General features: G+C 46.9%; 1 protein-coding gene across 7 annotated transcripts in view; it reads right to left on the bottom strand.

Annotated features, from left to right (window-relative positions):
• The window catches only part of Cracd (capping protein inhibiting regulator of actin dynamics), a 210,680-nt gene that overhangs the window by 21,834 nt on the left and 169,167 nt on the right, over nucleotides 1-19,679 (bottom strand). For 4 of the 7 annotated variants that reach the window (XM_040747245.1, XM_040747248.1, XM_040747250.1 and 1 more), the window contains 3 exons: nucleotides 9,886-10,021; nucleotides 2,382-2,546; nucleotides 70-138 (listed from right to left, as the gene is read on the bottom strand). In XM_040747245.1, the coding sequence (XP_040603179.1) occupies nucleotides 70-138; nucleotides 2,382-2,546; nucleotides 9,886-10,005 (354 nt within the window). In that variant the 5' untranslated portion in view covers nucleotides 10,006-10,021. Of the gene's footprint in view, nucleotides 1-69; nucleotides 139-2,381; nucleotides 2,547-7,863; nucleotides 7,886-9,885; nucleotides 10,022-19,679 lie in introns of those variants that run through there. The other 3 variants (XM_040747246.1, XM_040747249.1, XM_040747251.1) reach the window with 3 other exon arrangements.

The following is a 19,679-nucleotide window of genomic DNA, read 5'->3' as shown; positions in this document are numbered from 1 at the left end:
TGAACAGGAAATGAAACAGCAGTTTTAAAAAAATTAAAGAGGCTAAATGAAAAGTTCAAATCCCATTACCTTCTCTTCCATCTCACTTCCGGCTTCAGGTAGATTCAGAGGGCTGGAGGAACTTGGCGTATCACTGGGCTGGAACAGAAGGGAGAGAACTTGGGTTAAATGTGGGGCAGGAGGTGCTGAGCAAATATCAGGGCTGTCTATGCCTGATCAGGGTGGCCCCTTGCTCCACAGGGGGACATCTGCTCTCCTGTAACCGCCAATCATCACTGTGGTAACTCTGCCCACTGGGACTGCAGAGCCACCGAGGGGCACGGTCCTCCTTGTCCTGAGTTCAGCGCATTTCCTAGTTCTCAGCCTCCGGTCCTTGTGCTTCCTTCCAAGGCCTGGGTGAGGTTGAAAAGCTGCTTGGCGGCCACCTCGCCTGGGAAATGGGGCTCTCAGACTTGCTGGCAGCCTTTTACCTCCCCGCCCCCTCCCCAGACTCCTAAGCAGAGAGCGAAGACAAAAGGTCCTTCCGGAGCCACATGCAGAGGGCTGGCCCTGGAAACACCCCCAGGGGGTCACATACAGCTTTAGGATGGGTGGCTATACCTCTACCTCGTGTTGTCTAGCCTACTCTATGCTGCCCACTTGAAAAAATGTTTAGAAACAGAAGTCAGGGCTTTGCGAGATGACTCAGTGGGTGGGCGTAGACCTGATGATCTGACTTCAATTCCCAGAACTCCTGTAGGGGCAGGAGAGAACTCATTCTTAAAAACTGTCTTCTGAATTACACACGCATACCATGGTGTGCACCTGCACACGCACGCACACAAATAAACGTAAAAGAACACAAGTCAGCTCCAGACCCTTCCTTACTCACTATTAACTCAGAACTCAAAACTGGATTTTCCCTTTTCACGGTTTCCAGCATCTGGCCTCGGCATCTGCCTCCCCCAGTGCCCATCCAGTCACACCTGACCAGCTTCCTCCTGGGCTTCTTTAAAAGATCAGCTTGCTCTCTTTGGTCTTTGTTCTGGCTCATTCCCGTGCCTAGAACATTCTTCCGTCTTGTCACTCCTTGGTCTGTTCCCAAGCCCACATCTGAGAAGGCAACCTCTCTCCCACAGAGTTAGATACTGTCTTCTCGGCAGGCAGCATTTACCTGCAGGTGACTTGTGTGCTTGGCAACAGGCTTTCGTTAGGATATAAACCACCAGAGGCCCTCCCCGTGACAAATCTTGCTCATCTCGGCAACCCCCACAGCTCAGACAAGGTCTGCTGAACGAAGAGCCTCCCTCGTCCCTGAGGCCACGGCACTGCTGCTTCAAAATCATAAGTGATATCAAGGACATCCTGCAGTCCTCACGAATTCCCCGTGTTAAAGCGAGGCTGCAGCTGTGGAGGTGTGGGACAGCAGTTTGAAATGCAAGAGGAAGCAAGGACGGTGTCCTGCTTCATCCACCATTCATGTGTCAACATGTGGGCGCCAGGAGTCCTCACGGCCAGGCCCCAGCAGAGGTGGCCGTGGATGGACTGGCCCTCTTCATTGCTGACAGCTTGTCTTGATTCCCACTCTTCTGACATGTTAGCCGATGACAGCTGTGCCCATTTTAATGGCAAACCCCCAGATTCTGGAATTCTGACAGGCAAAGTGTGGGAAAAGCTTGAAGAAAGATTCAGCACCCACTTGTCACTAGGGAACCCCAGACCCTGGCTATTTAGAGGGCTTCTTTCTCCTGTACAAAGGCTTCTTTCTCCCCTGCTGCTGGAAGACCTGGGAATTCAGGATCTATTCAAGTGTTTCCTGGAAAGCGTCAACACACCAAATTTAGACAGGCAGGTGCTGGAATGTGACTTTCCAGCTGAGGGGACTTCAAGCTGGCCCATGTGAGACACTCTCACTGCTTTCTCTTCCATCTCTCTTAAATGAGCCCAATTTGACAGTGCTACTAAGCTGGCAGTCTCCAAGTCCCGAGGAGATGAGAGATGTGTAAGATGTCGTCTTAGCTATAAGAAAGCCAATATTTAGAGATGGAGAGGAAACAATTTCACACAAAGGTACGGATGAGGATATGAAATTGAAAGTATGGAGGAGACAATGCAGCCCTGGGGATGAGACCAGGAAAGATCTCCCAGAGTCACCCAGCCCAGCCTTGAAGGATAGCAGAAGGTACCGGCAAGGACATCGGCAGGGGGCCTGTGTCTTCCTCCTTCCCATCTCCCTCACTGGTCCTCAGTACCCTCAGGCCACAGCTTAAACCCAAGGAAAGCTCCTCCTCATCTTACTCCTACCCCTACTCCCCCACTGTAGGGTCATCAGATGCCACTGTCCCCTGGCCAGCCTTCTCTCTGGCTTATCAGAATCCAGTTGCCCCCTGGAGGAGACTTACTTTGTTCTCTGTGTCTGAGAGGACAATGTCCTGCTGAGTCACAATTTCCATGGGACTGGTCAGGAAGAAGTCCTCATCTGAGCTAGCGTCTGCACTGCCTGCCTTCTTCATGGGAATGGCGTTAGACGGCCGCTGCCCAAACTTGATATTCTTGCCCAACTGTCGCTGGGGAGAAACAAGGGAAGACATTCTGAAACAGCCCAGCAGTCTCCACAGCCATGCCCAGCTTCCCCGGGGACGGCTGTACCCAGCTGCCTTCCAGAGGCCCTGCCATGCCAAGGGACCTCGATGCAGTCTTGCAGTGAGTCCACTTGTCAGCGTCTTCCGAGCCATGAGCTTTTAAAACTCCAGCCACCGCTTGGATGGAAATGGTAACAGCTTCCGGTAGGTTCAGGGACCATGTTTCTAAACTAAGGCTGGAAATACATGTTCTTAATTTTTTTTTTCTGACTTATCTACATAAAGTCTTTAATGTATGAGGGAATTATACAGAAATGTAGGAGCCACGGGGAGACATGGAGACTCCTGGGGTGGGTACAACACGAACTGCCTAGTCCCTTCTGGCTACATTCCCTGTGGATCTTTATACATCTTCACCCAGCGTGTGATTCCCCATGTCACAACCAAAGACTCTGTCACAGGGGGCCACAGGCAGAGCTGAAGAAGGCCCCAGGGCCAGCAAGACTTTCCTTGATGAGTGCTGAAGTCAAACCAGCGATGAGAATGATGCAGTTTTCTTTCTTTGCTGCAATTACTTGTCATGAAATAGGGGCCACAGGGAACCTGGGGTAGGGGTGGGGAGGGAAGGGTTAGAGGACGACTGAGGTCTAGCAGGTGGCAGCCAGAGGGCGTCTGAAGGAAAGGGAGAAGCGGGCTGTACACAATAATTTAAACAGTAGATTGGGTGAGGCCAGATTACAAAAGGAAAACTGACTCCAGGTGTTGCCCAGTGTCTCCTGGGGGCAAACTGCCCCCCCCCACTTAGAACCGCTAGCCTAGATCTACTTCCACATATGGCTTAAACATAATATTGATATTTATCTTCAATCTGGTCATAGATAATCCAGCGGAGCTCCCAGTAAGAGATTTAGCAGCCAACTGCTCCAGCCCTGTGCTGACTAGGTTTTCTGAATTTGACGTAAACTAGAGGCACCAGGAGGAGATACCCTCAACTGGAGAACCTTCTCCAGCAGAAGAGCCTGTGAACCTATCTGTGGGGCGTTTTCTTAATTGCTAATTGAGGGAGGAGTGTCCAGCCCACTGTGGGCGGGGCCACCCCTGGGCAGGGGGTTCTGGTAGTGTAAGAAGGGTAGGTGAATGTGAGCCACTCAGCAGCCTTCCTCCATGGTCTTCAGTTTTTGCCTTGAGTTGCTACCCGGGGCTCCCTTCAATGCTGGACTGGAACCCGTGTTGATGAAACAAACCCTTTTCTCCCCAAGTTGACTTTGGTCAATGTTTTATCCCAGTAACAGGAAACCAAACTAAGACAAACCAGTTTCTTTGCCAAACAAAAGTCCAGGTTCCTGCAGGGAGAGGTGACTAGCCCACACTCACGGAAAGGTTGAGTGGACCCAAAGGAATCTGCGCCTGGGTCTTTAAAAATGACATCCAGAGTTATGGCCATTGTACTTCACACCAGCGCTCATAAAATTGTCTCTCAGGGACAGTTACATATTTAATATTTCTCTAAAGATCCTTGGCGGAAGAATCCCTTGAGGGAACTGTCCCCTCTCCCTTAGAACTCAGCGGGACCAAGTCCACCCACCTTCCCCCAGCTCGTCCCCCACCCCAGCCTTGCCCAGTGGCAGTGAGACTGCCGATGCATGGCCCCCAAGACTCCCCTCTCTGCGCAGCGCACCCCATCCTCAGCCACCCAGCATGCTAGGCCAGGTGCAAGGGCTTTGCGTTTGGTCTGCTGTGATTTCAGCCTGCACAGGGCTCTTGGCCTCCCAGGAAGGATGCACCCCCAAAGCCCACATTCAGCCAGGGAAGGAGAGCTTCAGCAGCCCCAATAAGGTTTGCAGGTTGCTGAAAAAGGATGGCCTCCGAAAACAAGTCGGGCAGGAAGCGGCAGTTAGTATGTACTCTAAGCAGGTCAAGAAGCAACACATGGACAACAGCTGATGGAGTTAGACAGGAGGACACCACGTCACAGCCACAGACCTTGGGAGGGGGAGGGTGGGGATCTGGGTAGAGGGGCTGCTTCCCGTGGCCTTCCACCCCAACCTTCCTTAGGAGTGTTGGCCATGGCCTGCGATTGTCCTAAATCTCTGTGGTCTGGGGAGACTCCCATTGGCAGGGTCTTTTGCTGCAGGATGAGATGTGGGTAGGGGGAATCTTCCTTTCTCTTCTGAGACAGCATCTTGCTAAGTAGCCTTGGCTGGCGTTGGACTCTCCATCCTCCTGCCTGCACCCCCCGAGAGTGGGAATTACAGGCATTTGCCACTTGGCTACGTTCTCCTTCCATTTCGATTGATGACTAGGAACTGTACATATTTGGGGACTTTGTGAGGTTTCAATACATGTGTATCATACATAATAATCAACCCAGGCCAACTGGCATAACCATCACCTCACACATTTTTCATTTCTTTGTGTTAGGAATGCTCAAAGTTCTCTATTCTAGCCATTTTGAAATACACTATAAATTATAAACCATAGCTACCCTACTGTGCTATAGAACAGTGTAGTCCTCCTAACTGTAACGTGTCCATTGGCCAATGGAGATGAAAGCCATTTCTCATACCTACAATGGAAAGGACACCCATAATGCACTTCCTGGCATGACACTGTATTGTCACTTAATTAGGAGTTTTGCCACCATCACAAGAGGCACAAGCAGGCCACTTTACTTGACCAGGGCTGTATTTTAGAGCACCGTTGTTGGCTCATGCTGATACTTCAGGGACAGGAAAGACTGCGGCAAACGTCACAGCCCAGACAGAAACAAAGTCCAAAGACGAAATGATTGTTGTAGCTACAGGTAGGAAAGGGAGGAGACCACAAGGGGAATCAGCTGATGGGACAGGACAGGGTCAGTAAAGGGCATAGAATCAAGCTGGGAAATGTGCAGAAGAACGTCAAGACAGGAAGGGGACAAGGAGGACGGTGGCAGTGACAGGAATTGCGGAGAAAAGAAGAAAAGGACGGGCCCAGGTCGGTGGTTACAACAGCCGGGCACCAGCAGGACACAGCAGGGGCAGAGGACAGAGGGGAGCAGAGTATGCGATCATGCCAAAGGGTTGATTTATGTCACAGACATGTTCATCCTGACAAAGCAGATAATGCTATTGCTATTGACAATTAAAGTGTGTTCCTTAGTACAGAGGCCAATTTGAAATTTCCTAGAGAAAAGAGACTCACACTAGTGGCTGGGGAGCTGAGGGACAGGAATTTAGAGGCAGGAAGGGGAATGGCGATGGTTGTTGGGAATAGGGCTGGTCTTGTGCAGATGAAGGAGTGTCCCGTGGCTTTTAGACAAGAGCTGGTGGGCCAAGGCAGGACTCGAAGCTCTGGTGTTTAAGGACCAGCCTCTGACACCCTGACACACCCCCTTCTCCACAGGTCCCTTTTCCAAACCGTTATGTGACTCAGAGGAGACTGGACTGCTGTGACATTTTATAAGATGTCTGGTAATGTGAGGTGCCACACGAACTGTGTGTGAATAAGTCCTTTTTATTGCTTTCCCTTGCTCACCAGTCAGGCATTGTCATGAGAGGACCCACAACAGAAGCGAGCAATTGCTGGAAATTAGGCTGTTATAAGCTGGCCCCAAAGTTTATCTCCCCCACAAGCTCTGCCGTTGCACGTGTCAGTTATAGCCGGAGAGGAACGGGGAAATCGGTCCATATACTGACGGCGTGTGTTGCTGGTGGCTATGAATGGAGCTACTGTTGCGACTGGAATGTGAGCTAAGAGGAACTATATTTTATTCATCCAGTTTGGGCTGTTTTGTTGTAATATGGAATGCTTGGGAAGGATGCTACGGAATGCACATGCATATTTATTATGAGGCTGGACGCTGCATTGTGGAAATGCTAAGCACGTTGTATTCTGCAGCTTTTTGCACTGCCTGTATCTAGAATTTCCCAATTTTTTTTCCTGCAACCACTCTTTTTTTCAAACCACATCTGTAAGAGCAAACAGCAAAGGGGGAAAAAAAGGTGCTGTATTCTTGAGCAGACTGCAGATACTCCCATCACAAAAAAGTGAATTCTTTTAAAAGAAAAAAAAGCGCAGGGATTTAGACAACTGTCTAGGATTTTGGAATTCGCAAGTGAAATCCAGTTCAGTAGGAGATATTAGCTACAAAGGATCGAGTCCCACCCCTACCCCTACTACACCTATGGCCCAATAATCTGTGGACAAATAACCTAGACGTTTCCCAACAAAAGTGTGGTACAGTTCTAGAAATCGCCTGCAGGCATAGACGGGCTCCCTCCTAATTTCATACTTCACAGCTGCGTCTGACCGTAACTGGAGAGGCGCCCTCCTGATCTGAGCTTCGGGGGGAGGCTATAAGTAATGTCAAGGTCATTGCAGCACAAGTACTACCAAGCCACCATGTGCAGCAGTGAGCAGTAGCTCCACACAGGCTCCAGACTTGAAGCCCGGGAGGACCCTTTCGGTTTACCCATCACATGCACCCCCTTATTGCTCAAATGGGGAAAATGAATCACAGAGATTAAATAACTGCTTGGCCCAAGGTCACACGACCACAGAGTGGCAGAGGCCTGACACCACATACTTTTCATTGCTCTGTGTTCTGTCACTCAAGTGGCATTCATCCTACTGGCTGTCGAGCGAATGACTTATGTAGCGAGCCTTCAAAAGGGACACTATTGTTTTAATCCCTGTAACTGTTTATTAAAATTTGCTTTCACAGTGAACATTTTTATGCTCAGAAAAATGTGCTCTTGTTCTTTTAAAAAGCTCAATAGTTTGCCACGGGAATTTTGCCATGATATAGCTATTTAAGACAGGGAAGGGCAACTGTGTTGTACTCTATGGCAGTCCTAGGTGCTATGACACAAGTGGCCACTAGGGGACAACCTCCCCAAATACAAACGCCTTTCCACCCGTGTTCATGAGTTCTAAGTGAATGCTGGACGGTTTCCTAACCATTTTCTTTCTTGGTTAAATGACAGTCTAGAGAAAATTCATTAGAGAAGAATATTTAAATAGCTGTAGCTAGTCATCTAGCCATGACATTCACTGTCAAATAGGTGCTATCCATTTCTTTTCTCAAAAATAGAACAAACAAACAAAAATAACAGATGTGTACACAGTGACAATTCCAGACATAAAACACACATGCCTCGGACACAGCTGAACCCTCTCATCCCATGCTGGAGTCTACGCAGCGGCGGGCGGTCTTGTATGCTTCTTACTGAGCATCAGCAGCCGCATAACATAACATTGTCGTGGGAAAATGCAAAGCACTCATGCAAGTGTATGAGGTCACTAGATTTGGGGGACTTACCAGGAACATACTGCTTAGTCGACTGAAAAATAAAGCATAGTCTTTTGGGAGTGATTCAGTTAAACCTTAGGTCACTTCAAAAAAAAAAAATCCCCCTTGCTCTGACCATGGTTCCCATTTCCCACCTTGAAGAGCAAAGCCTCTGATATCGCCCAAAGTCATCGCTGTAGGGATCAAAGGAAGATTCCGAGTCCAGTAGCAGAAGCAAAATTCAGCAGACCTCGCATGACAGAATGCTGACCCAGAGAGACCACTCACACTGACAAATGTTCATTTTGCTCGGCTCACACCCCCACCCCCACCGCACTGTGTAAATCGTATTGTCACTTCAGGGAAGTTGATGGCTTCACGTTTTAAGATTATTTAAAACCATACCTTATATATTATGAGTTTCTATTTTTTTTCCAGTACTGCACAATTACAGACACTTTACACCCTTACACCCACTTTGTAAAGTGGGAGTGGTGTTTGTTAGATGCGACAGAGCAGATCCGGTTGAGGGCCCCGCAGGCCATTATCTGCCTTTCAAAGAATCTCTAAGCTCCTGCAAAATGCAGCTGTCTCATGGAGTGCTTTACTCTTAGTAAAGGGGGCTCAGAACTGGCAGAGGGAAGTGGATCGAAGTTCTCCCAGGCTATTCAGGTCCTCCCTCTTCAACCTGTGAAAGGTGAAGCTTGCTTAGTCGGGGTCCAGAGCGCAGCCAGCAGGAACAAAGAGAGGAGTCTCACTGGGAAGTGCTGGGATTTGCAAACCAGGCTGGGCAGGCTGTCTGGGCTGTATGTGGCCTTGGCCAGTGGTGGCTGTAGGCATAAGAACCTAGGCAAGCTTGGGTGTGGTCCCAGGGTGTTGGCTACTTCCTGGTTTATCATATATCACCTTCCACTGACAGTATGAACACGGGTCATAAAATATACAGCCTGTGCTCAGTAGAAGCAAGACCATGTGAAAAGAACAGGAACGTTACCTTTGAGCAGAAACAAGACCATGTGAGAAGAACAGGAACGTTATCTTTGAGAACAGCGCTTCTTTGTACCAGTCATTTCAGGCCATTACTGGTTTTTTCCTTGACTTTTTTTCTTTTTGGTTTTTGGAGACAGGGTTTCTCTATGTTGCTCTGCCTGTCCCGGAACTAGCTCCTTAGATCACCAGGCTGACTTCGAACCACTGAGTTCTCTGTCTCTGCCTCCTGAGTGCTAGGATCAAAGGCATGCACCACCACGCCCAGCTCTCCTGGCTCATTTTCTTATCATTCATTCACTGCTGTAGACTTACAGTCAGATGGGACTCAGCGACTCGGAGCTCTCTGTTCAAAGTCTAGAAACTCCCCAAGCACTCCCCTCTCCGAGAAGTGCTTGCCTTGGCATTGCTTCCTGGTGAGGGAAAAGCTTCCAAGCAATGGGCCGGCCCTACATAATGAGACTCCATAGTCACTGCGCCTTTTACTTTTCCTGGGCACACTGTTTTAACCGCATTTAATATAGTACTGTTTTATACTACTTTCTCATTGTGAGGGAGTCACCAGCTGAGTCAACATTAGGTAAGAACACTGCCCCCACTGCAGGGTGATAGGGAGTTGGCAAGGTTCTTTCTAAGACGGGTGGCTCGAAGCCGCATTTACAGGCACAGTAGTCTAGGCCCACCCCATCCATCTCATGCTGGAAACTCACACGATGGATGGGAGGTGCCCATTGCAGACTCTGTTGACGGCAGTTCAGGTAACTTAACAGTTAGGAGCCCTTTCCCCACAAGCAAGCCTGGTGGTTTGTCTTAGGTACTTGCTCTCATGTGCAGTCAAACAGGAAGTCAACAATTGGAGAGGGGAGGTAAGAAGACAAGGGGTGGGGGTACAGCAGTGTTACGTATGCCTCTCACAGGGGAACTGAGAACTCAAAGCTTCTCCCCTGGACCCCACCCCCACTCCATCACTCAAGGACCAACCAGGGACTTCTCCACTTCCCTCCACAGAGGATGGACGTGGGGATCCTCTGGCTCTCAGCGGCCAGTTGTCTCAAGCTGTCTTACCTGAAGAGTTTTGACTTTGCCCAGGATGTTGTCCTGTGACATTGCTTGAACTGTCTGCTCATTTTCTGCTCCCCCATCAGGGATAAAAATACTGTCATGGGAGAACGCCCGGGCTCCCATAGAATAGTTGAAGGACCTGGAATGCAAACCACGTGCTTCATTTTATTAGGATGATAAATGTTTTCTCCAGATTCAGTTTTCTTATCTTATTCAGAAAGTCCTTCAACACCACGGCCTTCCTGCAGAGGACCAGACAGGGAGCAGGGGAGATGATAGGGACCCATGGGAATGGGGAATGTGGCCTCTCAGGGTGACAGCTTCGAGAGAGGTATTCATTTGTAGAGCCAATGGCCCTGCTCAATTTTTAACCAGAGGACCTGCCTGGATAAGCTGTCCCTGTGAGGTTTGTTCTGGAAAACCTTGCCAACTAGTACTGATAAAGTAACACACAGCTCTACAAGAGGTAAGGGTTTCCTTCACATTCAGTCAGACTGTGGTGCTGACAAAGAGCAAGGCTTTGGAAGAAGGGACTATCAATGCTTGAAGAATACAACCAAGGCGAGACATCCACATTGGAGCCATTTTGATGCATTTTTGAATACAGAACATGATGTAGATTCATAGTTTGTAGCAAACTGCTTTGGTTCAGCTGTGGTTTGATTCAAGGCTCCAAGTGTTGGAAGCTTGGTCCCCAGTGCAGTAATGTTAGGGAGCAATAAAACCTTTAAGGGGGAGGTTACCGTGGGAATCACCCTCAGAAGGAATTGATGCAGTTCTCCTGAATGAGTAAGAGGAGTAGGCCCAGCCATTCCCCATATGCTGGTGACTCTGTCCAGATGACACATAATGTAAGAAATAACCACTTCTGGCTATATCTATCCTGCTGTGATGCAATCCACATTGACATAACGTAACCAGGGGACCATGACCAGAGTTGGCACCATGCTGTTCGGAGTTTCAGCCTTCCAAACTGAGCCAAACAAGCTCCTTTCTTTCTTTCTTTCTTTCTTTCTTTCTTTCTTTCTTTCTTTCTTTCTTTCTTTCTTTCTTCCTTCCTTCCTTCCTTCCTTCCTTCCTTTCTTTCTTTCTTTCTTTCTTTCCCAAGACAGGCTTTCTCTGTGGCTTTGGAGGCTGTCCTGGAACTAGCTCTTGTAGACCTGGCTGGTCTTGAACTCACAGAGATCCGCCTGCCTCTGCCTCCCGAGTGCTGGGATCAACGGTGTGCGCCACCACTGCCCGGCTCAGACAAATTTTTCTATATGTACTCTGGTATTCTGTTATAGTAATGGACCACGATGTAATTCAGTCAGGAGAGGGCTCAGAATGCATGAAGCCCCAGACTTACTCTCTAGCATCAAAGAGAAGAAAGTAGACACTTTCCAGCTGAGGGGTTGCACCTGAAAGATGTCTGAACATTTACCTGATGAGAGGCATGAAGAGCGGGAAACTCAGGAGAAGGAAGCTCCAGGAGATAGCCATTCTTTACTCGGGCAGACACGGCAGCAAGGAGACACAGGCAGGTCTCAAGGCCAAGGGAGCATCACTGGTCCTCCCTCCCAAGAGAGGAGCCTTAATGGGAGGCTTCCCTGAGACCAAGCGCAGGAAAGCCTAGGGCCGAGGCACCGGCTGCTGGTTCCTCCACATTGGACCGCAGCTGGGCTGTTCATCTACCCGTGTCTAGATGCATCTGGGAAGACTGATTCAATTATGGCACCAAATTGCAGGAAGCATGTTAGAGAACATCTGAGGTTTGGGACCAAAAGATTTGGGTGAGAGCCTGTGTGACCTTAGGTGTGAACAAGCAGCTGTGCAACCTCCAGTGGGATGAAGCCTCACCGGAGGGTGTAAATTTCTTTATCTTATTTAGTCCTTGCCACTCTTATCTTATTAGAGATGGTGCCCGGGGCGGGGGAAGGGGAGTAAGTACCACATCTAAAGTCATCCAACTTGAAGCAGTGCAACCCCATGCCAGCTAGATGACGTATCTTGGAGTATGGTCACCCAAGAAGGACAGAGAGTATGGGAAAGAGGAGGCACGTGCCAGGAAGGCCAGTGTGACAAAAGGCTGCAGATAGGAAGTAACTTGAACAATGACTCCCAGTTCAGGAGAATCGCAGGCCTCTATCGGGCAGCAGCTTGATTTGTGAACGACAATGCATCCTTGTTTTTGGAAGTATGAAAGGAAATGAAATCTATCACCATCTCCCAATCCTGAGAAATGGTGCTGTTATCCACATAGGTTAAAAAAATGAACTTCCAGTTTCATCCAATGACATCATGAAAAATGTTTTCAACCCATGGGTTTTAACCTTTCCACATTTTCTGTCTTAAATTCGGACTTCTGGCTACAATTCAGATACGAGAAGAGTAATTCATTTCTACACAGTCTGTGACAATTTTTGTTTAAACCACTCTTCAGTGTGTATTTGTGCAGACACATGTGTGTGCACATGTATGCAGAGGCCGGAAGTCAGCCTTCGTTGTTTCTCAGAAGCCATCCACCTGTTTTTTAGGGACAGGGTCTCTCACTGGGACCATTGCCCATTAGGTGAGGCTGACTGGATAGCACACTCAGGGATCCTCCTGTCTCCCCCCTGATGACATGACAAGTGTATACCTCTAAGCATTGCTTTTGGCATGGCTGCTGGGTCCCAAACTCAAGTCCTCAGGCACGCATGGCAAGCACTCTCCTGACTGAGCCTCTCCCCGGCCTGTCTACATGGTGCTTTTGCAAACAGTTATGTAGTTACACAGGCTGTCAAACATTCCTGCAGATGTGTATGTGCCCCCACACAATTCCATGTTTGATGCTTAGTAAATGTCCACTAATTTCTTACAGTTGTGTGTGCAGAACATAACAAGGCCAAGCTAAATTCCATCCCAGCTGCCACGTCTGTCTTAACTGAGTCATGGAGTTCTTAGCACATGTGTTCTTGTTATTTTGGGTATGTGGGTTAAGAACTGGCACTTGCTTGCTCTACTGCGTTGACCCCAGGATTGATGTCCAAACATCCCGCCTTTAGATAATTATATTAAAAAACAGATCAAAAGAATAAAAATACTAGTTGTAAAAATTATAACAATTTTAAGAAGTTACAGTGCTAATAGTAATTCTAGTTAAATATAGTCAGACATCATGTGTGTGTGTGTGTGTAGTTAAATACAATAAAACATAGTGTACATGTGTGCATGTGTAGCTAAATATAGTAAGACACCATATGTCGTGTGTGCGCACGAGTGTATATGTGTACCTCTAACACATCTACATCTAACACCTAAACACATAACATCTATAACCTCCTGCTGTAATATTGAAAATCCACATGTAGGAACTGGTTTTAGGCCTGCTTTTCAGATGGGATACTAAAGATCAAAGGCTTGGGATGACAGGGCTAGGTGTGATTCTGCTCCTTTGGTCTGCTTGTCTGCTTTCACAGACAGAAATAAGCCCACACTGGCCAGGTATGGGGACACATGTCAGTAAGCTCACACTGGCTAGGTATGGGGGCACATGTCAGTAAGCTCACACTAGCCAGGTATGGGGTCACATGTCAGTAAGCCCACACTGGCCAGGTATGGGGGCACATGTCAGTAAGCTCACACTGGCCAGGTATGGGGTCACATGTCAGTAAGCTCACACTGGCCAGGTATGGGGGCACACGTCAGTAAGCTCACACTGGCCAGGTATGGGGTCACATGTCAGTAAGCCCACACTGGCCAGGTATGGGGGCACACGTCAGTAAGCCCACACTGGCCAGGTATGGGGGCACACGTCAGTAAGCCCAAAACTAAGGAGACAGGGGAAGAAGGACTGCCATAGTTATGAACTGCCTCAAAAACACAACAAGAAACACAAAACTCCACAACAATCAAACAAAACAGAAGTAAGCCCATGCCCATTCTGTCTTGTTTCCTAAGTTTTAAAATCTAATTTGTTTTTCAGCTGTTGTTTTTCCAAGATGGCTATCCTATCTCTTTGCACTTCTACATAAATTCCATCCTATCTCCCCTATTCTCTTCCTCACCCTTCTCTTGCCTGTCTGTCTGTCTGTCTGTCTGTCTGTCTACCTGCCTGTCTTCTATGTTCCTGCAATTACTTTCACAAGGGGGTTAGATCCACAGATATATCTAGGGCTGATGTCTTTTCAATACTTTATCTGTTAATCTGGAACATGGGATGTCTATGTGTTAAGATCATCTTTTGTTTCAATAATGTTTTAGTACTTTTTTGAGTAGAGGTCCTGAACATACCCTGATAGATCTATTCCTAAATATGGTGGGTCTGATTTTTTCATAAATGGCATAAAAAATCTTTATTTTCTGTTTTCTCACTGGTGGAATATAAGATTGTGTGTGTGTGTGTGTGTGTGTGTGTGTGTGTGTGTTTAAATACTGGCCTTATAAGCAGAGACTTTGTTAGGGTTGTTTAGTAACTATAACAATATAATCGCTGAGTCTTTGTATTTCCTATCCAAAATACAGTTAGGTTCTCTACCACAGAACGTCATTTTTACCTCAAGCTTTTCTTACCTCCTTGCGTTTCCCCTTCCGGACTGAGTCAGCTAAGTTCTCCTGTTGACAAAAGTCAGTAGAAGTGGTGACGGAGATCTTGTGATGCTCCAAACCCACGGAGAAAACACTTCACTATTTTAAAATGTCTGGTATTGGCCAGAATTCTGATGGATATGCTTACTTGGCTGTTTTTTTTTTTTAAATACATCATCTGACTTTTCATTTCAGAAGATTAAAATTTTGTGTCTCATTTGCTTTTTGGCAATTTTACTCTGGCATGGGCAGGTGTGGACTTTTCTCCGGTTTGGAGTATTGACTGCAGTGCTTCTTAAGTCTGCGGCTGGATGCCGTTCGTCACCTCTCGGCCCTGCTTTCTCCTGTTGTCTCTGGACATTTGCCCTCTCATACCTCTTCAAGGGGACAACACGAACCACTTGTCGTTGGTTCTCTTTTCGGTATCTATCATTCTTTCCACACTAATCCATGTCTGCTGTGACTTGACCCAGACCTTACTGATGAGCTCTGCTGGAGCCCACACTCCCTGACGTTGTCTGATATGCTAGGAAAGCAATTTGTTGAAGTTCTTAACTTTGGAATTATTTTTATCTCAAATCAACATTTATTTATTTTTAATAGATCCAAATTTCCCAGCAAGATTCCCTGTCATGTAAACTGGATTCTCTGCCATGTCAACTATTTTCTTGAATGGACCAACAGCAGTAATTTAAGCATGTCTGAGATTCCGGTATCTTAGCTCCCTCAGCTCTATTGCTCTTCTTGTTTCCCCTGTAGGCTGTTTCTGAGATGCCGGGGAACACTTATTGAATTCTGCACACTATGAATGGAAACGTTCGTAGTATGAGTTCCCTCATTTAAGAGAGGACTCAGTGGTCCCCCTGCAGGCAGGGAGGAGGCAGCAGGCAGGGAGGAGGCTGACCAGCAAAGTCTCCAAGGCTTGTACTCATCTTTGGTTTGTCCTCACTGTTAAGAAAGCCTGGGTTATTTCCCAGCATCCTCTTCCATGCAGGACCCTGGGCCCCAGTTTTACTTCCAGCAACGTAGACTACTAAAACATGTCCTGTTTCTCCATCCTCTGTATTTCAAAAGGAAACCTGCTGCCTAGACTTGACTTCATTCTTCAGAGTTTCTCTTTTCTTACAGATCTTCTTTCTCCCTGTTATAACCTCTTCACTCTTTTACAAATTTATTTATTTAAAATTTTTCATTCTTTCTCTCCTGAGTCATCCCAGGTCTTCCCTACCTCCCCACCCAGCCAACTTCATCTTCTCCACCTTCTGTCAACAACTGCCCACCCAAGAAAACAAAACCAAAAGTAACAAGACAAAGCCCCCTAAGACAAAAGTTATGAAACCATAACCAAAACATACCACAGAAAAAATGGAATCCATTTTGTGTTAGCTAACTACTTACTCCTGAGCCTGAGGCCTTCCATGGGGCATGGTAGACATACCCATTGGAGAAAATATATTTTCCCTCCCACAGCAGGTATCAGTTGCAATAGCACCTTGGTAGGGGTGGGATTTTGTGTTTACTTGCCTGCCTCCATGCTGGGATTTTGTCTGTCTTGAATTCTTACAGGTCTCGCGTGTTGTTATAGTCTCTGAGTTCATATGTACATCTGGCCTGTCGGGTTGATGGAAGACAGTGTCTTAAACCAACATCTGGCTCTTATAGTCCTTCTGCCTCCTTTTCCATACAGAGTCCCATCCTTGAGAGGAGGGGTTTGATATAGACCTCCCATTTAGGGCTGAGTGCTCCAAAGTTAGAGATCTTAATCTCTCAAATTCTAGCTACTATCCCAGCCTCAAACTCCAATTTTTGTGTTTCCGGCCCCGGGGCTTTTCCCACAGTTCTGCTGATTTCTGTCAGCCACCTGCATCTTTTTGGCTTCTTGCCCTAAACCAAAAGGCCACTAATGACCACAGGAGAGAAAAATAATGTACAGAAAAGATTGGGCTCAGCTCTGAGTTTCCTTCTCTCTAGGAGGAGATAAGTGCTCAAGACTGTCTCACAGCAAGGAGATGCTTTAAACAGATCTCATTTCATTACCCTATCTGTATTTCTAGGTGTTCCCCCCAAAGGCACTGATGGCAATGCCATAATCTACTTTATCATAGAAGCAAATGAAGGACTTTATATTTATTGAGTTTCTTGCATATGATGAACACATTGGAACTTTGTGTTGATATAGCCATTGCCCTGTAGTCCTGGCCCTTGTTGGAAGGATCAGGAGTTCAAGGTCACCCTTGGCTACAGAGGAAGTTCAAGGTCAGCCTGTTATATATGACCATTGCCCTTAGGGAGATCAAACACGTTTATGACCTTTTTTTTGTTAAATTTAGTTTTTGTTTCATCTTAGATTCCTGAGAAGAAATAGTAGAGGAGGCGGTGATTTACTGATTAATTTCATGAATGAATACTCTCTTGTAAGTTACTTCCTCTAAATGCCAGTTCTTTGTGTAATACTATTCAGTCTTTAGTAATATCAAGTCAACTGGGGCTCCAAACACCTCTACCGGGTAGGTGGCTTCCTTTTCTCTGAAGGTGAGGTTGAGACAAAGGCTACAAAAATACTATCCCAAGTTTCAGAGTTTGAGGCCAACTGGAGTGGAAACCAAAAAGAGCTTGCTTGGGAGAGAGCTCAGCTTGAATTGTGTTCTGAGGGACAGAGAACTCTGTGGAACCATTGTCCTTAACCAGCTGGAGACTTCAAATTACATGATTGGGAGTGGAGGGGCAATTTGCCACAAATTGTACCTTAGCAGAGTTCATCTGGACCTCTTTATTCTTGACATTTAAAGGTCTTTCACGATTGATTGTGAAGTAGGCCAGCCCCATTTCTTCTGTTTTCTTTTGTCGTGGAGGAGGGAGGCAGGAGGCCTCTGTACTTTGCTACAGATTTCTTTTAGCCTCCCCCTGTGTTGGAAGGCCACAGCCCTGCTCAGACAGGAGGAGGGGGTTGGTGTGTGGAGCCTTCTCGACTGACACTGAAGAACCGGAGCAGCCTCTGAATGACAAGAGATGCATAAAGTACCACACCCACGCCCTATCCCCCAATCTCAGTTTTAAACTCTCACTGCAGGACTATGCATACAATCATTGCCATTTTAACTTCAACAGGATTTGAAGTTGAATCCAAGCACATGTGGGAAAAGCAAAAAGTTCTCGAAAGAGGAAGAGAGGCCCCTTGGGAAGCTCAGACATCCTTGGTCTGCGAGGAAGTTAACATTACGGCCAGTAGGAATCATAGCCATGGCTTCTAAAGGCCAAAGAAATGGCTACTTTCAGCCTGGTAGGGCCGTGCAACAGGAGTTTCTGCAGTTCTACCTAGCAGTCAGTGCTCCAAAATGACAAAAGGAGAACGGCCAGGACCTCACACCTCCATCTCTGTCCTGGCTGTATGTTGTTGTCATTGATGTCACTGTTATCGGCAGAGAGGCTAAACCTCCGAACACTTACGTTGAGGCTTTACAAGCATGGGGACCAGCTTTTGGTCTTAGCTTCCTCTCTTTGCTGACTTCCGTGTACCTATCTTCTCAAAGGCACGGACAGCAAGAGCATGAGGCTCTCCTGGTTCTACACACTGCCTTTCTTTCCCTCTTATGCAACTGTTACCCAATAGCATTGCTATAAAGGAAAGAAGCATCTTTAATAACTGTCTAACCCTCTCTTCAAGCCACGCAATGGATCCAGCTACTCGGTCATCTCTGCAAACTCAGTAGGAGTGAAGTCAAGCTCGACATTCTCCTCGCTTCTTCCAGGACCTGCACTGTATTTTTCCGAGGGAGGTCAGATCCAGGCTAAGACTGTCACAACTGATGTTGTCCTCCAAGTCACTTCAGAGCTCAAGAGTATGACTCGAAATCCAGAGTTCCCAGGCCTATTCCAAGTCTCCCACATTTCTCTACAGAGACAGGGGTGGCTGCTCCTCGTGCCCCTGCACAGTACCCACAATGCAGAAAGGGGAGCTGCTAACCCAGACCCCCACAGCAACTCTAACAAGTTACTGACCTCACAGGACCACCAGACACAGCAGACAGGACTGTGTGTGTGCATGGCATCTGAAGATGCACAGGCCCCGCAAAGTGAGGACAGGAACTCACAGTACGTGGAACTCTGACCGGAACTTGGCTCATGACTCACATCTCAGAGGCTTCCACTTTAAGATGTTTGTACTTTGGGGTGAACATGAGCAGGAGTTGCTCAGTCACAGACCCGAGCACACACAGTTACAAAGTGTATGTAGAAGGGTAAGCCAGCTTCCCCTCCAAACCCATCAGCAGCAAATGAGACATGGGTGTCTATGAGTTTTTAAAATTATCCATATTAGTTGAAAGTTTTGAAAATTGTAGTAAAATATATTTAACACAAAATCTACCATTTGAACCACCTTAATTATACAACTGACTGACATTAAGTACATTCATATACTATAGAACTGTCATCACTATTCTAAACAAACTATCTCCCTTCAGTTATAACTCTGCATTTCCTCCTCCTCTCCTCCTCCATGGTCTCTGGTAACTGCTATTCTGCTTTGTATCTGTACAAATTTGCCAATTCTAGGTGCCTTCTCTAAGTGGAATAATATAGAATGTATTTCTTTTTGTGCCTTGTTCATTTCATTTAACACAGTGCACTTGAAAGACTATAAGCAAACGTTGAACCTAGGGCCTGACACACACAGACAAATGCTCAGGCACGGAGCTGTATACCTGACCCCGTTAACACATTATCTAAACATACACCCTTGTCATGCAATACCAGAGTCCAATTCTTCTTTAACTACTGGATAACTATATGCTATAATCCATATTTTGTTTAGTTATTCACCCATCCATGGAGATTTGGGCTCTTTCTACTTGTTGGCTGTTTTGAACAACACTACAACGAATAGCAATATTTCTTAGGATCAATGTAGACAGGTGAGGTGGTACGCAACTTTGAGCCTTGTATTTGGAAAGCAGAGGCAGGTGGATCTCTGGGAGTTCAAGGCCAGCCTAGTCTACTAGGCTGTGAGCTTCAGGTTAACCAGAGCTGTACGGTGAGATCCTGTCTCAAACAAAACAAAACAACAACGTAGCATTATGACTCAAGACTATGGGTAGACCCAAAACAGTGAACAGGTAGAGCAAATGCTCCTTCTTCACCCTAAAAACTCAATGTCACCTCCATGTACACTCCTAAATTAAAGCTACCATCTGGAAGATTAGAAGTTCTGTGGAGGAGGAGAAAGTGGGTGAAGAGGGAGGAAGAAACAA

This window comes from Mesocricetus auratus, unplaced genomic scaffold (assembly GCF_017639785.1).
Source record: "Mesocricetus auratus isolate SY011 unplaced genomic scaffold, BCM_Maur_2.0 Super-Scaffold_100006, whole genome shotgun sequence".
Lineage (NCBI taxonomy): Eukaryota > Metazoa > Chordata > Mammalia > Rodentia > Cricetidae > Mesocricetus > Mesocricetus auratus.
Note: the sequence above shows the minus strand (reverse complement) of the source record. Positions and strands in the feature narration are given on the sequence as shown.